Consider the following 16,949-nt stretch of genomic DNA (forward strand, 5'->3'; position numbering starts at 1 on the left):
CTTCCCTCATTAATTAATGAGTTAAATGAAATATCTGACTTATGTTCTTTAAAAAATTTTTTTAATGTCTATTTATTATTTTTTTTTTGAGAGAGAGAATGTGAGTAGGGGAGGGGCGCTGAGAGAGAGGGAGACACAGAGTCTGAGGCAGGTTCCAGGCTCCAAGCTGTCAGCAAAGAGCCTGATGCCGGGCTCGAACTCACAGACCCTGAGATTATGACCTGAGCCTAAGTCAGCCACTTAACTGACTGAGCCACCCAGGTGCCCCTGACTTATGTTCTTTTTATATCTGTATGAGAGCCATGATTATACTCTCTTTAAAAAAGGATCTCATGACAAAATACTTATGTATGTATGTCTGTATTTATGAGGTTAAACATTGTTGAAAGTTCTATCCCTGGAAAACTATCTAGAGTAGTATATGAAATCTACAAATTAGTAGGGGAGAATTGATACTTGTATGATGTTTAGACCATCTGGAAATATGGTAGATTCTCCCATGGATTCTGGTTTACTCAGTGAAGATATATAATTTTCATGATATGGGTCACATATCTTCTTGTTAGGGTTCCTTTGATACATTTTTGTTTGTTGAAATTGTTTCCCCTTTTGTAATTGGTTATCACTGGCATCAGAAAATTTCATTTGACATCTAAGAAACCATTTTGCTATATTTTCTAAATTAAAATTTACAAAACATTTATTGGATTTTTTAGTAGTTTAGACATATGGTCTGCAAATAATAAAGGTTTTGCCTCCTCTTTTCTAATAGCGGTGTACCTTATCTTAGTTCTAGTTTATCTAAGTAATAACTCTGATGACTGGACTTCTATGCAATATAACTTATTAATACTGTTAAACTAAAGACAACCACAGTTTGATTTTAATGAGCACACCTTTAATGTTTCAACTAACTATTGGTTTGAAATAGGTTTTTTTTCCCTTCTAAGTATTCACAGTCAGCAAGGATTCTCTATTTTAGGTTTTTAAGACTTTCTTGGGGGTGCCTGGGTGGCTCAGGTCATGATCTCACAATTCATCGGTTCGAGCCCCGTGTCGGGCTCCACGCTGACAGCACAGAGCCTGCTTGGGATTCTCTTTCTGCCCTGTCCCTACCCCTCAAATAAATAAACTTAAAAACAAAAACAAAAAACGACTTTCTTATGGCATGGAATTTTATCAAATGCCTATTCATGATCTGATATGGATTTGATATGATGGCTTAGTAGACTTTCTAATGTTAAAAATTAGATAAACCCTGGTCTCGGTGAATTATTCTTTTAATATACTATTGAATTAGATGTTTTTGGTTTTAATTAGTATCTTCCCATCTATGATCATAAGTCTATAATAGGGTTTCTTAACCTTGAAACCCCTGACACTTTAGGTCAGATAATTTTTTTTAAATGTTTGTTTATTTTGAGAGAGCAGAGAAGGGGCAGAGAGAGAGGGAGAGAGAATCCCAAGCAGGCTCTCTGATGTCAGTACAGAGCCTGATGTAGGGCTTGACTTAAGACAAAATCAAGAGTTGGACACTTAACCAACTGAGCCACCCAGGAACCCCTCAGATAATTCTTTGTGGTGGGTGGCTGTGTTGTTCTCTATAGAATGTTTACAGCATCCATAGCCTCTACCCACTAGATGTCAGTAGGTACCCCTCATTCACCAAGTTGTGACAACTAAAAATGCCTCCAAACATTGCACATGTCCCCTGGGACACTGATACATAGCTTTCTTTTTGTGTTTGTGTTGCCTTGGTCAAGTCTGAGGTTAGGATCATGCTAGTCTCATTAAGTCTATCAGATAGCTCTCCATCTCTTTCTATGTTTGGGAATAATTTGTATAGCACTTGAATGAGCTGTTTCTTAAAATCTGGAAGAATTTACTCATAAAACTGTCTGGCTCTAAACCTTTTGAGAGAGAAAGTAGCCTGATAAAGTTTTCAACTTTTCTCTTGCTCAATGAAGCTTCATGAGTGAATTTTGGTAAATTTTAATTTCTTTAAGATTTTAACATGTTTTAGCATATAAATTCATCATAGCATCCTTAATTTTAGAAAACCTGCTTGAATCTCTTACTAATCTACATTCTGAGTCCTAAACTTTATTCATTTGTGTTTTCCTTTTTTCTTGATTAGATTGATCATAAGTCTGTGTAGTTCTGTATATTTTCTAGATGTAGAGCTTTCTGGGCTACCTATGGGAGCTCTGCTGATAGAAGAAATAGTCTGATAGTGAACTGATTACTTCACCTAACAAACAAAATTACAATAATAATTTCTAGAAGTGTATGCAAAATTGCTTCCATATAAAAGTACACATTTTAATTAATTTTAATTATTACCAATAATAACATCATTTAAATATTATTCATTAATTAATAATACATTTTAGAATATTGTATTTACATAGGATGGCTTTACATGGCACTCAAAGACACTGATGATCACTATCAGACATCATACATCAGTCTTCTTAACCAGAAACATTTGTGCACCTTCCAGATAGAGAAGCTGAAGTAGTTGAGAATAACTAATTGGCTCCAGGTTACTTCATTAGTAATCACACTGCAGAATAAGGCTGAATTAAGTTATAGGATGTATGGGGCACTTGGGTGGCTCAGTCAGTTAAGTGTCCAGCTCTTGATTTCAGCTCAGATCATGATTTCATGGTTCGTGAGATTGAGCCCCACATCGGACTCTGTACTGACAGCGTGGAGACTGCTTGGGATTCTCTCTCCCTCTCTCTCTGCCCCTCCCTTGCTTCATGCATGCATGCTCTCTCTCTCTCAAAATAAAAATAAGTAAACTTAAAAAAAAAAGAGTTATATACAACCATGGTCCACATTTTGACATAGGACCCAGGGAAATTTCTGTTGGAAACAAATAAAAAACTATAGATGGATTTTTCCACTTGCAAAGAGCCTGTGGAACAATATAGGAGACCATTAAGTGCATGGACAACAAGGGCATGCATTGGGTTGCATCATGTGTCCACCTAGCAAAGTGCATTCATAAACATCATTGAGCAGCTGGAAAGGAGAAGAACTAATATTTATTTTCATTTAATGGGAGGAGAAGAGGACCTTGAAGAACACAATTAGTTTCCAATAGTGGATTCAGGAATAGGCACTAAACTGTGCAGTCTTCTTCAACATCAGTGGGGAATTCACATCTACCTCTCTCGAGCCCTAGGCCCCTTCCCAGAGTGGAGAGAACAACTGAACTCTGTCCCAGAGGTTGGCAGTTTGTGGAGCTCCTCTGGCCCCACAAACAGGCACCATGACTCACACAGCTTTGGACCAAGGCTTCCCAGAGATGAGTGGTGCCGGGCTCCCCTCAAGGAGAATCTCATGGTACCAATCAAGAGGACTAAGGGGTTATAAAATACCATATCAGTTTTGTGGGCATTTTGACTAAGAGGTAACTGTGTCAAGTCAAGGGTAAAATACCCCATAGTGGCTTTTGGAGATTGGTGTTCTCTCCTCTGTGACACAGAGCCTGGTAACAGAGCAACATGTAAAAGCCTTGTCTTGGCCTTCCTCTTTTCCATTTTCTCCACACCCATGTTCTTGCCTTCTTTCTTCTCTACCCATTAGGCGCTTTTCCTAGAACTTCCTCCTAAACACTTCTAATCCTCTACTTGGCTAAAATCCTGTATCACTTTCCAGTGTCTACAAGGCTCCCTCTGGTGATTTTGGAAAGTCAGTCTATTTCCTATGGAGTCCAAACGGGATGTGTGTGTAGGATGTATTTTGGGGACATCTAGCTGGCAGTGGAGAGGTCTAGGAACATGAGGAGACAATCTCGAGGCCTGGTTATTAACTACCAGTGGATTCTAGTCATGGGTACATTTTCATTCTGTTGTAAATGTTAACAGGAGCCCTGTTTGTTTATACATACCCTGCTTTGTTCTAGAAAGTATCTCAGACTTATGATGGATAGATAAGCAAAGTTGTGATCTCATTTCCTCTCTCTCTCCCAGCTCCTGAAAATCGCATCTTACACTTGAATGACACATTCCAGACCGCAGAACACATATTATCTCCACTTTACAACTGAAGACAGTAAGGCTTGGAGATGGTAAGGGAAGGATGTGCCAGAACTCAAACCTATGTCCTCTGATTCTAGGGCTCTTTCCATATTGCACGCTGCCTTTTGATCTGTGGTGCAAACAGTAACGGGTTAACTTCCAGAAAGTGTTGTGAATAATTCAGAGAATCGCTGCTGTGTGTGCCTTGGACAAAGAGTTATTATACTGGCTTCCTGCAGCATTAGAGGGAACCCAAGCCGGAGCTGTGGCTACACTGAGTGATACAAGTCCCTTATTTTGCTAGCTTTGCAGCTGTTGTTAACCAAAAAAAAAAAAAAAAAAAAAAAAAAAAATCTTTCTGGAAGGGTAGGGTTGGGTTGATGGTTAGGCCATAAATCATGTATCTCCATGGAAAACAGCTTTTTTCACTTACTGTCCAATATCGGTGCACTTCTGTCATTGGTGACAGTCTTCTTCAGTTTCTTCCCTTTGCTGATGTCAGACAGAAGGGCATTTCTCCCAGCCTGTTCGGACTTATTCAAGGTAGGCTTTTCTGTATTGGCCTAAAAGGAGAGCACGCACACTTGTATTCATCTCTTGAATTAAAAATCATGTACCACAACACTCGGTGGGGACAGCTAGAGTATTGGAAGCTTGTTATTGAGGTTCTTGGCAATAGGCTGTAAATTCTCCACAAGTTTTAGATCCGATGTCATTCTTTTTAAGACCCAGACATTTGGGAACAGATGCAGCAATAAATTACACTCATTTTTAATGCAGGAAGAGTCAGTCCCTGATAAAAGTCTCTAAAAATTCAGACCACAGTCTGGCCGTAACCAACGGAGCCAGGGATGGATGCGAAGAGACGAGAAGGGAATTTTAAGTCTAAGAGGATTCTGCTGGATACTACGAGGCTTCACCCTCCAGAACGTGCCCTGAAGATCAGCTTCTCCTTCACATCTTTTAGAGCTAACCTGATGCAAGGGGCAAATGGTCTCTAGCACAGAGGGTCAGCTCTTTGTTCTTTAAATCCACCAAAGTTTTAGAAAATAATTCCCTCTCTCTACATTGCCGAAGACTTTTTTTTTCTTTTTAATTTAAGCCAGACCTGAGGTGTATTTTACATGTAGTAAAATCACTCTTTTAGTGTAGAGTTCCACCAGTTTGACAACAATACACAGTCATGTAACCATCACCACAATGAAGATATAGAACATGCCCATAATCCCAAAAAGTTCCCAGAAGTCCCTTGCTGGAGGTGTTTCTAATGTCCAATCCCTTTGAAAGCTTGGCTCACAGAGATTGCATGGTGGACAAAGGTGGTGGTTTAAAATGTTTAGGTATTTTCTCCCTTTTCCAGAATTCTTAGGAAAGATTCTCGCTGTGAAATTGAGATCTCACTTTCTCAGGGTTATTTTATGGAGTGGGGACACGAGAAGCCCAGCACACAGGACTCGGAAGTAGGCATGTGCCTGTGTCTGCCACATGTAGAAACTGGCTTGGTCTGGCCTGGCCCCAGGGACACTTGGCTTCCCCAAACCCAAAGGTCCTTCCAGCAGACCTGAGAGACCTTCTAGGTTGGCCCCGGCCCTTCTTGAAGGATCTCACTCCAGAGGAGCCAGCGAGGGGCACAAGAGGTAAAGCTGGGGCATTTTAGCTGGAACCCTCACCCAGCGATTTAGTATCAGAGTCGGAGGCAGAGGGAAAGCTAAGGAAAACCCGGAAGCAGGCTACATGGAATCTCTGTGTTAAGCTGGAAGGGTCTTGAAATAATTACAGAGTATTATTTGCTCATAATAACAGCAGTTATCATTTATATAGTTTTTCCCCCGGGCCAGGCACTGCTTTTAGAACTTTTATGTGTATTAATTCATTTGGTCCTCATCAACCCTGTGAGTCATTATTTCCATTTTACGGACAAGGAAATAGAGGCACAGGGAGGTGGAATCATTTGCCCCAGTCACCCAGCTAGTCAGAGGGGGAGGAGGTAGGATTCAAACCCTGGCTGTCTGACCCCACAGCCTTCCCTGTAACTTGGCAGAAGGGTAAATGTGGGATCAACAAATGCCCCTTTGCCCAAATTGGGGAGATGCTGTTAAAAGGCACAAAATCAAACTACAAGATGAACACATCCTGGAGATCTACTGTACAGCACAGTGATTACAGTTAACAATACTGTATTATAAGCTTCAAAGTTGCTAAGAGACTAGGTCTTAAATGTTTTCACCTGAAAAAAAGGAATGATAATTATGTGATGTGAAAGAGAGGCCAGCTAAAGCTAAGGTTGCAATTACACCGCAATACATAACTGTAGCAAATCAACCCCTTGTATGACTTAAACGTACACAACATTCCTCGCCAGTTATATATCTCAGTTAAAAAAATAACAAAGTGTCCCTTCCCCACCTGCCTTCAACACACCCCTGAAGCAAGGCTGTTAACAGCAGCTTCTCAGCGCTCCTTTCCAGATGTGCTTTTTATGTGTACAGTTCACTTTTGCTAATGGAGTCACCTTCCATTCCTCTGAAACTTTTTTTCAACTCAACAACACATCTTGGAAAGAACTTTTATTTATTTCTTTATTAAAAACATTTTTTTAAATGTTTATTTGTTTTAGATAGAGAACATGAGCAGGGGAGGGACAGAGAGACAGAGGGAGACACAGAATCTGAAGCAGGCTCCAGGCTTTGAGCTGTCAGCACAGAGCCTGATGTGGAGCTCGAACCCACAAACTGCATGATCATGACCTGAGCTGAAGTCGGACACTTATTAACCAACTGAGCCATCCAGGTTCCCCTTAGAAAGAACTTTTAAAATTCCCTGTCTTCATTTTAAGGATGAAAAAAAAACCAACAAAAAACAATCTGAGGCCCAGAGAGGTTAAGCACTGGCTCTCTTACCACCTTGGGGTCAGCAATTTTCACCGGCCTCCTGTTATGCCTCCGAATTTATCTTGGTGCCCAACCTCCTTGGGTGCTACTTCTGCAGTCAAGAACGCTTAACTGAACTGTCCCACTAGACAGTGCCCTAGGATGGCCACTAACCCCCCTTTCCCTTTGCTCATCTCTATATCCGATTTCTTTAGGATCTTGCTTTCAGTCACAGAATAATGGATGGAAATGAGTTAATAGGATACATTTCAGTCACTCTGGTACAACTTGTATAACTTGTGTATCTTCTCAGCTACCTGTATTATTTATTTAGTATTTTTCATTAAGTCAGTCCACTATACTATTATACTATTTTTCAGGTGAATATTTTCTTTTAAATTAACTCACTATTAAACCCTCAGTTTGATGTGCTAGTTATAATTTTTAGAACATGCATTAAAATCATTACATGAGCATTAAAATAAAAAAAAAAATCCACGTACTTACCCAGCTAGTGGTATAAAACCACTCTTTTGGGGAAATACAGATAAACAAGCCTGCTATGTTAGCCAGATCAGAACTTTTCAAACTTCTCTGAGTGAGGGACCAGTTAAAAAAAATTTTTTTTTTCCCAATGCATCTTGGACTGAAACTTTTGTAACAATTAATTTGTAGAAACATGAATTAGTTAAAACAAGAGACACACAACAGACACAATACTATTGTCAAATTGCTGTGTATCTTCATGCTTACTCTCAATTTCTATAACTATCTCCTTGGGGCCCCTAACCAGCAGTCAGAGGACCACACTGAGTAGCAACAAGCCAACTAATTGTTCTTCCAACTAGGTTCCAGCTTCAGATGGACTCTGCAAATGTGTCCTGTGGAAGCCTGAGCAGGAGACTTTTCCTCCCCGAGCCTCAGTTTCCTCAAATGAGAAATGAAGGGCCCATCGCTGTGAGGCTCCTTAGTGGGGAGGAAGCCTCACAAGCTGAGGGAGTTAATGGGGCGATGGGGTGTGTCTGTGAACCTTTCTGTATCACCACGTGGAGGGCTACCGGTTTCCTGTAAGAGGGTGCACTAATTTCTGAGGACAGGTCTATCAAGAGATGAGGAGGAGCCCAGTGAAGATATTCCATTGGAAAGTGGACATTTAAATGCAAGGACAGTTTTAAAGCAGGATATGAGTATGGGGGAAGCGGGGATAGGGGGTGGTGGATGATATCTGCTAAAAATACAGGTGGGAATAAAGGGGAAAAGGCAGAGAAAAAGAGAAGAGTGAGTCTGCAGGAAGCTTTAACGGATGCATTTCATACAGAGACCTGGGTTTCTGGACTGTCCTATCCAGAAGTTAAAGGCTAGAAGTCGAGTCCATTTGAATGGAAACAGCGCACACCCGGCAGAACCCCTGTGAACACGTCTCGGGCTGGTGTGTGGGAAGGAAACCCAGTGAATGCACATCCCACACGTGTACTTGGCATTGCCTGGGACCTTTAACAACCAACCTTTTGGGATCTCAGGGTCTGGCTCACCCTGCACTGGGAAAACCTGCCGCACAGCACTTACCCAGAATGCGAATACACTGAAAACAAATACATGCATGGCAGGCTTGCCTTCATCTGGCCTGCTCTGCGCACCAGTGATGGATGGTGAGGAGCTACTCACCAGAGCAAACGTCGGTGGGGGCGGGGGCGCCGGAGGGGGAGGGACGGGCATCTCGGACAGTTACACTTTCAACAGCCTTGCCGATGAATCTGTAAAAACAAAACAAACAGGAACAAAATATGGTCACGTATTAGACTTTTTATTTACTTTTATTATTATTTTTTTATTTTAGAGAGACAGCAAGCAGGAGAGAGGGGCAGAAGGAGAGAGAATTAAAACAAAAAAATTTTTTTTTTATGTTTATTCATTTTTGAGAAAGAGACAGATTGTGAGTGGGGGAGGGGCAGAGAGAGAGGGAGACACAGAATCCGAAGCAGGCTCCAGGCTCTGGGCTGTCAGCACAGAGCCCACCCGAGGCAGGGCTTGAATTCACGGACCGTGAGATCATGACCTGAGCCAAAGTCAGACACTTCATCGACAGAGCCACCCAAGCACCCCAAGAATTTTTTTAGATGTTTTATTTAGTTTTGAGAGAGACAGCACGGGGGGGGGGGGTTGGCAGAGAGAAGGGGACAGAGGATTCGAAGAGGGTTCTTTGCTGACAGCACTGAGCCCAATGCAGGGCTCAAACTCACAAACCGTGAGATCATGACCTGAGCTATAGTCATCTGTTCAACCGACTGAGCCACCCAGGTGCCCGAGAGAGAGAGAGAGAGAGAGAGAATTTTAAGCAAGCTGCATACTCAGTGCAGAGCTTGACAGGGGACTTGATCCCAGGACACTGGGATCATGACCTGAGCTGAAATCAAGAGTCAGAAGCTCAACCGACTGAGCCACCCAGGCCCCTAGACTTTTTAGTAACACTCTGTCCTAATCTTCCTTCCCTCCTTCCCACCACCAAAGTGACAGCTATTCACATAGGCCAAGTTTTATAAGGGATGGGAATTACCTTTACAACATTGCTAAGATGTTACCCTTCTGGAAGGATCCTAACAGAGGAGGTTTCTGAGCCAAGATGGACAAAGACAATGGAAGCAAAACTGGCCCCTCACACTTCTTGATTCTTCCACCTGCCAGAACAGGTCGGGGGAATGACACCTGGAGGGATCTGGGCCTGGGGCCTGAGTGAGCTGGAAGGTGGTCTTAAAACTGCTAGAAATGAATCCTAGCAAATCTGATGTTCAAGCGTCTCCTCATCCCCACTCATTTCCATGACGACATCCTATCTTGCTCTCCTGCTCCTGCTCACTGCGTGTCTTCTTGCAGATGCCTGGCATTCACCTGGGTCTGGGCACACACTGTGGAAATGCAAAGACCAATCTTTTTCTGGTTTTGCCTGCAAAGGTCTTACAGTCTTCCAAGAAAGAGGACAGGGATAAAGTAAAGCAGGCAGGGAAGATGGGCAAGGGGGCTGGATTCCTATCTTTGTGCTACCTGGCATTTCCTTACAGGATCTAAGTTTTTAAAAAGAGGGGGAAAAAAGAGACCAGGTCCCAAACTCTGACTCCCAGGCTGTTTACTAGAAATACACCTCACTAGAAAAGCTTTGTGCACAGTGTGACAGCTCTGGGAACAAGAGGAAAGCCAGAGTCTGTGATGGTGTGGGAGAGTGCGGGGAAAACCCAGCCAGTGGCAGTGGGAAGGGGGAAGCCCGGCAAGCATCAGGAGCTGAAGAAACCACGGGGCAAGGAAGTTTCCCAGGAGCTCCCTAGCCACAAACCCACCCCCCTTGGAGTCCCATTCTGGAGTCTCATCCAAAGCCCCAGATCCCAAGCACGGGGCCGGCCTCACCCACTTTCTCGCCCCTAAGTAATCCCGTCTTCTCCCACCCAGTCCTTGCTACTCAAGTGCGGTCCTAGTCAGCAGCAAGGGCATCATCACCCTGCGCTGTTGGAAATGTCAAATCTCAGTCCCTCTCCCCACCACTGAATTTTTTTCGGCATTTTAGCAAGATGCCGAGGTGATCCATGTGCACTAAAATAGATGCCTGTTGCAGAATCTGAGCCTTAAACCAGTGGGCAGCCTGGGACACTCACCACCTGAACTACATGGAACATGTGTCCTGAATTTCAAACACCAGAATTCTCTTTCTTTTGTTCTCGATGTCTCTCCCTTTTTTAAAATGTTTATTTACTTATTTTGAGAGAGAGCACAAGCATGGGAGGAGCAAAGAGAGAGGAGAGAATCCTAGGCAGGCTCCACACTGTCAGCACAGAACCCGACGTGGGGCTCGAACTCACAAGCTGTGAGATGGTGCCCTGAGCCGAGATCAAGAGTAAGGTGTTTAGCTGACAAGGCCACCCAGATGCTCTTGTTCTCAATGTTTGTTAAGTGAAGAAAACGATTTACGTAGAATTAAAAAAATTAATTCCGTTCAGGCACTAAAGGTTAGTGTGTAAAACTTACACCTGAAACAAATACTTTCTCTTCAAGTATCGCTAGATGGCTTGCTTTCTGTGAGCACAAAGGGAATGTAAGAGCTAAAAGGACATGGCTGGACGTATCAGAGGCGCTGGATGGCGGGAATGAAGACAGTTTGGAACAGTTCCGTTCCAAGCGGACCGCTGAGAAAATGAATTTTTAGAGCCTCCACAGCAGCAACAATAGCTGTCAGTTATTGACCATCAAGTGGATCGAAGGCACTTAGAACATCGCTAACTTGTAACAGTGACATTGCAAACTAGCGTGATTCCGCACACCTTCCAGAGGACACTGAGACTCAGGGAGTCTAAGGAACTCACCAAAAGACAGAAATTCATTCACATCCAATCCTTTCAATCCCTGCTGTTTTTAGATAAGCATTTTTAGGCAGGTAAAGGGCTGACACCTGTAGACTAGGTCAGAATTTGTTTTTCAATAAAAGACGGTCTCAGATTCTTTTAAAATGTGTTCCTTAAATTGGCCTTTTCTGGATGACACCAGCCAGTCACCTGTGGGGCCAAGTGGGCGGCGTAACCAGTGCTGGGCGCCTGTGCTATGATGCCTGTATTGGGGCAGGAGTCACCTTCCGAGGCCTCAGTGTCACACGTGTCTTAGCTCCAGGAGGAAGGATGGGGATCGGAAATTGGATTCAGGAGCAACTTACTGTGAAAGACACTGCAGCCAAAGCAATGGTGTTAACAGAGCCGGAGAAAGCAGCTTACCAAGGAAGGGGGTGGCCAGGTCCTCCCACAGGGCCCCAAAGATGCTCTCCAGGGAACAGATCATCTGTGTGCTTGGTGGATGAAATGCCCCTCAGGCCTCAAAATCATTGTATCAGACTCCCCCTTCGCCAGCTAACCTGTCATCCCGTTATCCTAACACTGAGCAAGGAAGGGCTAGATTCTGGTCAATTACCAGGAACCCTTTTGGGTTTGGTTCTCGTGAGTCGGTCCCTGTTGCAAAGATCACAATGAACTTCTATCCAATACCTCTCAGGGGCCAGGCTGTGGTACAGGGACCCTTTCAGGGGACTGCCACCCCATCAGGCTTCTTTCATCTAGTTGTTTTACAACTTTCTGTTGTTGCTATTATGCTTCTGTCTGTGCACTAACTGACTTATAGATAAACCTGTGGACCACAGAGGCTCAGCCTCCCTGCCCCCCTGTGCTCCCCACCCCGGCCACCCCAGATAAATCTCAGAAAAGGGCTACATTTAGATTCAGATAGGCTGAGCGGTATCCTCAACATCCCAAAACCTCAAACGAAGAACCATTATGAGGTTTTCTCAGGCTACCTGGCTACTATCGAAATTGGATTCCAAACTTTTCTCCTGTGGCCCAACCCCTATATGTTTTACTAAAAAACAACAAACCATGGGGGTGCCTGGATGGCTCAGTTGGTTAAGCATCAGACTCTTGATTTCGGCTCAGGTCATGATCTCACAGTTCATGGGATCAGGCCCCGCATCGGTCTCTGCACTGACGGCACGGAGCCTGCTTGGGATTCTGGGATTCTCTCTCTCCCTCTCTCTCTGCCCCTCCCCTCCTCAAAATAAATGAACAACAACACCATACAGCATATACATAAATAAACGACATACAAATAAAAACAACAACAACAAGCCTGACCCTATTATTTGGGAAGATCAGGATAACACAGACTTGGGGACTTTAAAGAAAAGCTTAATAAAGCTCCCTGCCCTCGGATATCAGGGAGGTTCTTTTTTCCCCCTTTTTGTGAGAGAGAAGAGAATGCCCTTAGAACACTCACCAAAAAATATGGAAACCGTCATAGATCCATAGGGCATTATTATAGCCAACAACTGGACCCTCAGGCATGAGGATACCTCCCTTTTCTCAGAGTCATGCCTGCCACACTGCCTTTTTGGTTGAGGCCACTGAAGAAACAATCATGGGACCCCCTCTAACGATCTTTGTCCCATGCACCAGAGGCCCTCCTGAATTCTCACCACACAACACCTTTCAGCCAGTCGCTTCATCTCCTGTGAAATTCCCCACTAACCGCTCATCATGTACCTCTTTCTCGCTGCAATATCCTTAGCCATGCCACTCTCCTCTCCCTCTTCAATGATGGAGCCTCTCACAACTGCGTGAGGCTGACACAGCACCTTTTGACTCCCTGTGATAATTTACAGAAAACTTCTCACACCAACGCAGATCTTTCATGGTTTACTGATGGGTCTTATTCAAGGGATGAAAATGGTAAATATGCCGGGCACACTATTACAACCCTTTTTAAAAGAGTTTCTTTACCTTTACCCCAACAGGCTGAATTATAGGCTCTTTATTCAGTCTTGAACCTTAGCCAAAGGCAAACTCAACAAACATCTACACGGACAGTCAGTATGCCTTTGGGGTGGCCCATGACTGGGATGTTACGGAAACAGCAAGGTTTCCTTACCTCTAATGGGAACAAAACTAACACTTTTATTAGATGCCATACTTTTGCCAGCTGCCGTAGCTAGTATTAAGATAACTGGGCATTCCAGACTTGACTCCCTGGAGGCTGAAGGAAACCGATGTTTCCGTCAAAAATGCCAGTCTTCAGGGAACAAATAAGCAAACCTCTCATGGTCCAAAAGGATGTTCCTCCAAAAGAAAATCCCCAAAATTGACAAGAGATGCCCAACAATTGGCCCCGGAGAGGAAAACACGATATTGGAAATCTAATAATTGTTGGTTCAGTAAAAAGAGAGAACTCTGGCTTGAACCAAATAACAATGCAGTCCTGCCAAAGATTCTCAAATTCCCATTACTAACCACTGTACGTGCATGAAATCATTAGTCTGCTGATAAGATGATAGGCTTTATGAAACAATACTGGTGGGGAAATATTAATAAGGCTGCAAAAAGTGCCTACTTTGATTGCCCTCCCTATGTAAAATACAAGCTTGGGAAATACGTCCATGCTGCTCCTAGGCATTTTAAACTGCCCGATGGACCGTTAGAGGCTTGGCAAGTGGGTTTTATTCAGTTCCTCCCATCTCATGGATAAAAATGTGTTTTAGTCTTGATCTGTGTGTCTTCTCACTGGACTGGAAGCTTTCCCTGGTAGACAGGTTATGGCCTCTTTTGTGGCTAAAATCCTATTAGAAAAGATTATCCCTACCTGGGGAGACCCTCTCAAGCTTCACAGTGACCCAGGAACTCACTTCACTCATCGAGTGCTTCAACAGGTCTGTGCTGCGTGCCCGGTTCTGTAGTTCTTCCGTGGTGCCAAACACCTTCAATCCTCAGGGCTAGTCCAACGCACTAACAGCATTAGTAAGACTCGATCGGCAAAATTTGTAGAGACCTTTCAAATAACCTGGCCAAAAGCATTGCTGTTGGTCCTTCTAGATCTCAGATCCAACCTTTTTTTTTTTTTTTTTTTAATTTTTTTTTTTTCAACGTTTATTTATTTTTGGGACAGAGAGAGACAGAGCATGAATGGGGGAGGGGCAGAGAGAGAGGGAGACACAGAATTGGAAACAGGCTCCAGGCTCTGAGCCATCAGCCCAGAGCCCGACGCGGGGCTCGAACTCACGGACCGCAAGATCGTGACCTGGCTGAAGTCGGACGCTTAACCGACTGCGCCACCCAGACGCCCCAAGATCCAACCTTTTGAGGCTCATAAGCTCTCATCCTCTGAGAATGTCACAGGGTGCCTGATGCATCTGGCTCCCATGTCTTTTGATAGCTGATAAAAGGAGATATACTCCAATACTGTAAAGGCTTACTTGCTTCTATTGAAAAGGACCATGTTTTAATAGAACAATGTTTTTTTTCACTGCATGCTCCCAGGAGGTGAAGACCTTAAACATCACACCTTACAACCTGGAGATTTCATCTATTAGAAAAGACACCTCCAAAAGTGTCTCCAACCTCACTCGAAGAGCCCCTACTAAGTACTTTTAACCAACCCTGTGTCACCAAACTTCAAGGAACAGACCCCTAGATTCTCATGTCACATCTAAAGGCACCAAACCCTGACTGGAGCTGCACACCAATTGGTCAGAAACTAAGATTTTGAGGCATGGAAGCCGATGACAGCTTTCTCAAGATGGCTGGAGCAGGCCTGTAGGTCCTTTTCTCATTGTTGCTTCTTACTCTATCTTCTCCCTTTCTTCCTTGGACAGATAATGCTCTTATCTACATTTCCCAATCCATTACAAAAGGGGGAAACTCCTCTGGTTGTTGGATTTGTCACCAGAACCTTCTGTCTGTCAGGACAATGTGACTCCTTAGCTTATCCTGTAAGTAATTTTGCTGGAATCCCAAATGCCACTGCATGCCTAAACTGTTCCTCAGGTCCCTTTCATAAGGTTAGATTATTATATCCATACACCATTGCTCCCTGCCTCAATCTAACCCAATCTTTGGTTGGAGAAATGAGCTCTCTCGTATATATATGTACAGTAAAACCTTCAATTGTGAGTAACTTATTCTGTGAGTGTTCTGCAAGACAAGCAAACATTTCTAAGAAATTTTAACTTGACAAACGAGTGATGTCTTGCAATATGAGTAGTACGTGATGCCAAATGTCACATGATCACAACTGAGCCAATGGTTCTTTTCTCTCTCTCTCTCTCTTTCTCTCATTGTGGGATTGTGGGTGGTGGTCTCCCATGCTCAGACACTTGGTCTCAGGCCACGGTGTTTGGCAGAAATCAGTGATTTTTCAGAACGCTGGAAGGTGCCCACAAATGGCACTAGTGTATTTTTTGTCACTTCAGAGCACCTATGGACAGTCCGTTGCTTTTCCATACAAGATAAGCTTAGGAATGCTTTGCTTCATTCTAGGTCAGGCTGCCTGTAGACACACACCCTTTCCTCTGCTGTCTTATTGCCAGTTACATTAAATACAGTATGTGACAAGAGTTTGTTAATACTATACTGTAGTTAACATCTGAGGGAGCATCTACAATGGCCCCCATGCAGAAAAAGATTCCATTGAGCCAACAGATAGCAGTGATTCTGTTAGTGAAAGTGAAAATCGTCCTACACAATAACCCTCCTCTGGACTCCCTCACACCAGCCAGGAAAGTTTTCAAAGTTAAGTGCAGGTTCAAAAACAGACACATAGACCAATGGAATAGAATAGAAACCCCAGAACTAGACCCACAAACGTATGGCCAACTCATCTTTGACAAAGCAGGAAAGAACATCCAATGGAAAAAAGACAGTCTCTTTAACAAATGGTGCTGGGAGAACTGGACAGCAACATGCAGAAGGTTGAAACTAGACCACTTTCTCACACCATTCACAAAAATAAACTCAAAATGGATAAAGGACCTGAATGTGAGACAGGAAACCATCAAAACCTTAGAGGAGAAAGCAGGAAAAGACCTCTCTGACCTCAGCCGTAGCAATCTCTTACTCGACACATCCCCAAAGGCAAGGGAATTAAAAGCAAAAGTGAATTACTGGGACCTTATGAAGATAAAAAGCTTCTGCACAGCAAAGGAAACAACCAACAAAACTAAAAGGCAACCAACGGAATGGGAAAAGATATTTGCAAATGACATATCGGACAAAGGGCTAGTCTCCAAAATCTATAAAGAGCTCACCAAACTCCACACCCGAAAAGCAAATAACCCAGTGAAGAAATGGGCAGAAAACATGAATAGACACTTCTCTAAAGAAGACATCCGGATGGCCAACAGGCACATGAAAAGATGTTCAGCGTCGCTCCTTATCAGGGAAATACAAATCAAAACCACACTCAGGTATCACCTCACGCCAGTCAGAGTGGCCAAAATGAACAAATCAGGAGACTATAGATGCTGGAGAGGATGTGGAGAAACGGGAACCCTCTTGCACTGTTGGTGGGAATGCAAATTGGTGCAGCCGCTCTGGAAAGCAGTGTGGAGGTTCCTCAGAAAATTAAAAATAGACCTACCCTATGACCCAGCAATAGCACTGCTAGGAATTTATCCAAGGGACACAGGAGTACTGATGCATAGGGGCACTTGTACCCCAATGTTCATAGCAGCACTCTCAACAATAGCCAAATTATGGAA

General features: G+C 43.5%; 1 protein-coding gene across 5 annotated transcripts in view; it reads right to left on the reverse strand.

The window, feature by feature from the left end:
• Positions 1-16,949, reverse strand: part of WIPF1 (WAS/WASL interacting protein family member 1) — a 134,237-nt gene that overhangs the window by 27,688 nt on the left and 89,600 nt on the right. For all 5 annotated transcript variants that reach the window (XR_015255326.1, XM_086718931.1, XM_086718932.1 and 2 more), the window contains 2 exons: positions 8,567-8,655; positions 4,465-4,594 (listed from right to left, as the gene is read on the reverse strand). Coding sequence is in view for 4 of the 5 variants with exons in the window: in XM_086718931.1 (XP_086575057.1) it covers positions 4,465-4,594; positions 8,567-8,617 (181 nt within the window). In the remaining variant the exon portion in view is untranslated. The remainder of the gene's footprint in view (positions 1-4,464; positions 4,595-8,566; positions 8,656-16,949) is intronic.

Source organism: Puma concolor, chromosome C1, assembly GCF_028749965.1.
Source record: "Puma concolor isolate L17-30 chromosome C1, mPumCon1.1.hap2, whole genome shotgun sequence".
Lineage (NCBI taxonomy): Eukaryota > Metazoa > Chordata > Mammalia > Carnivora > Felidae > Puma > Puma concolor.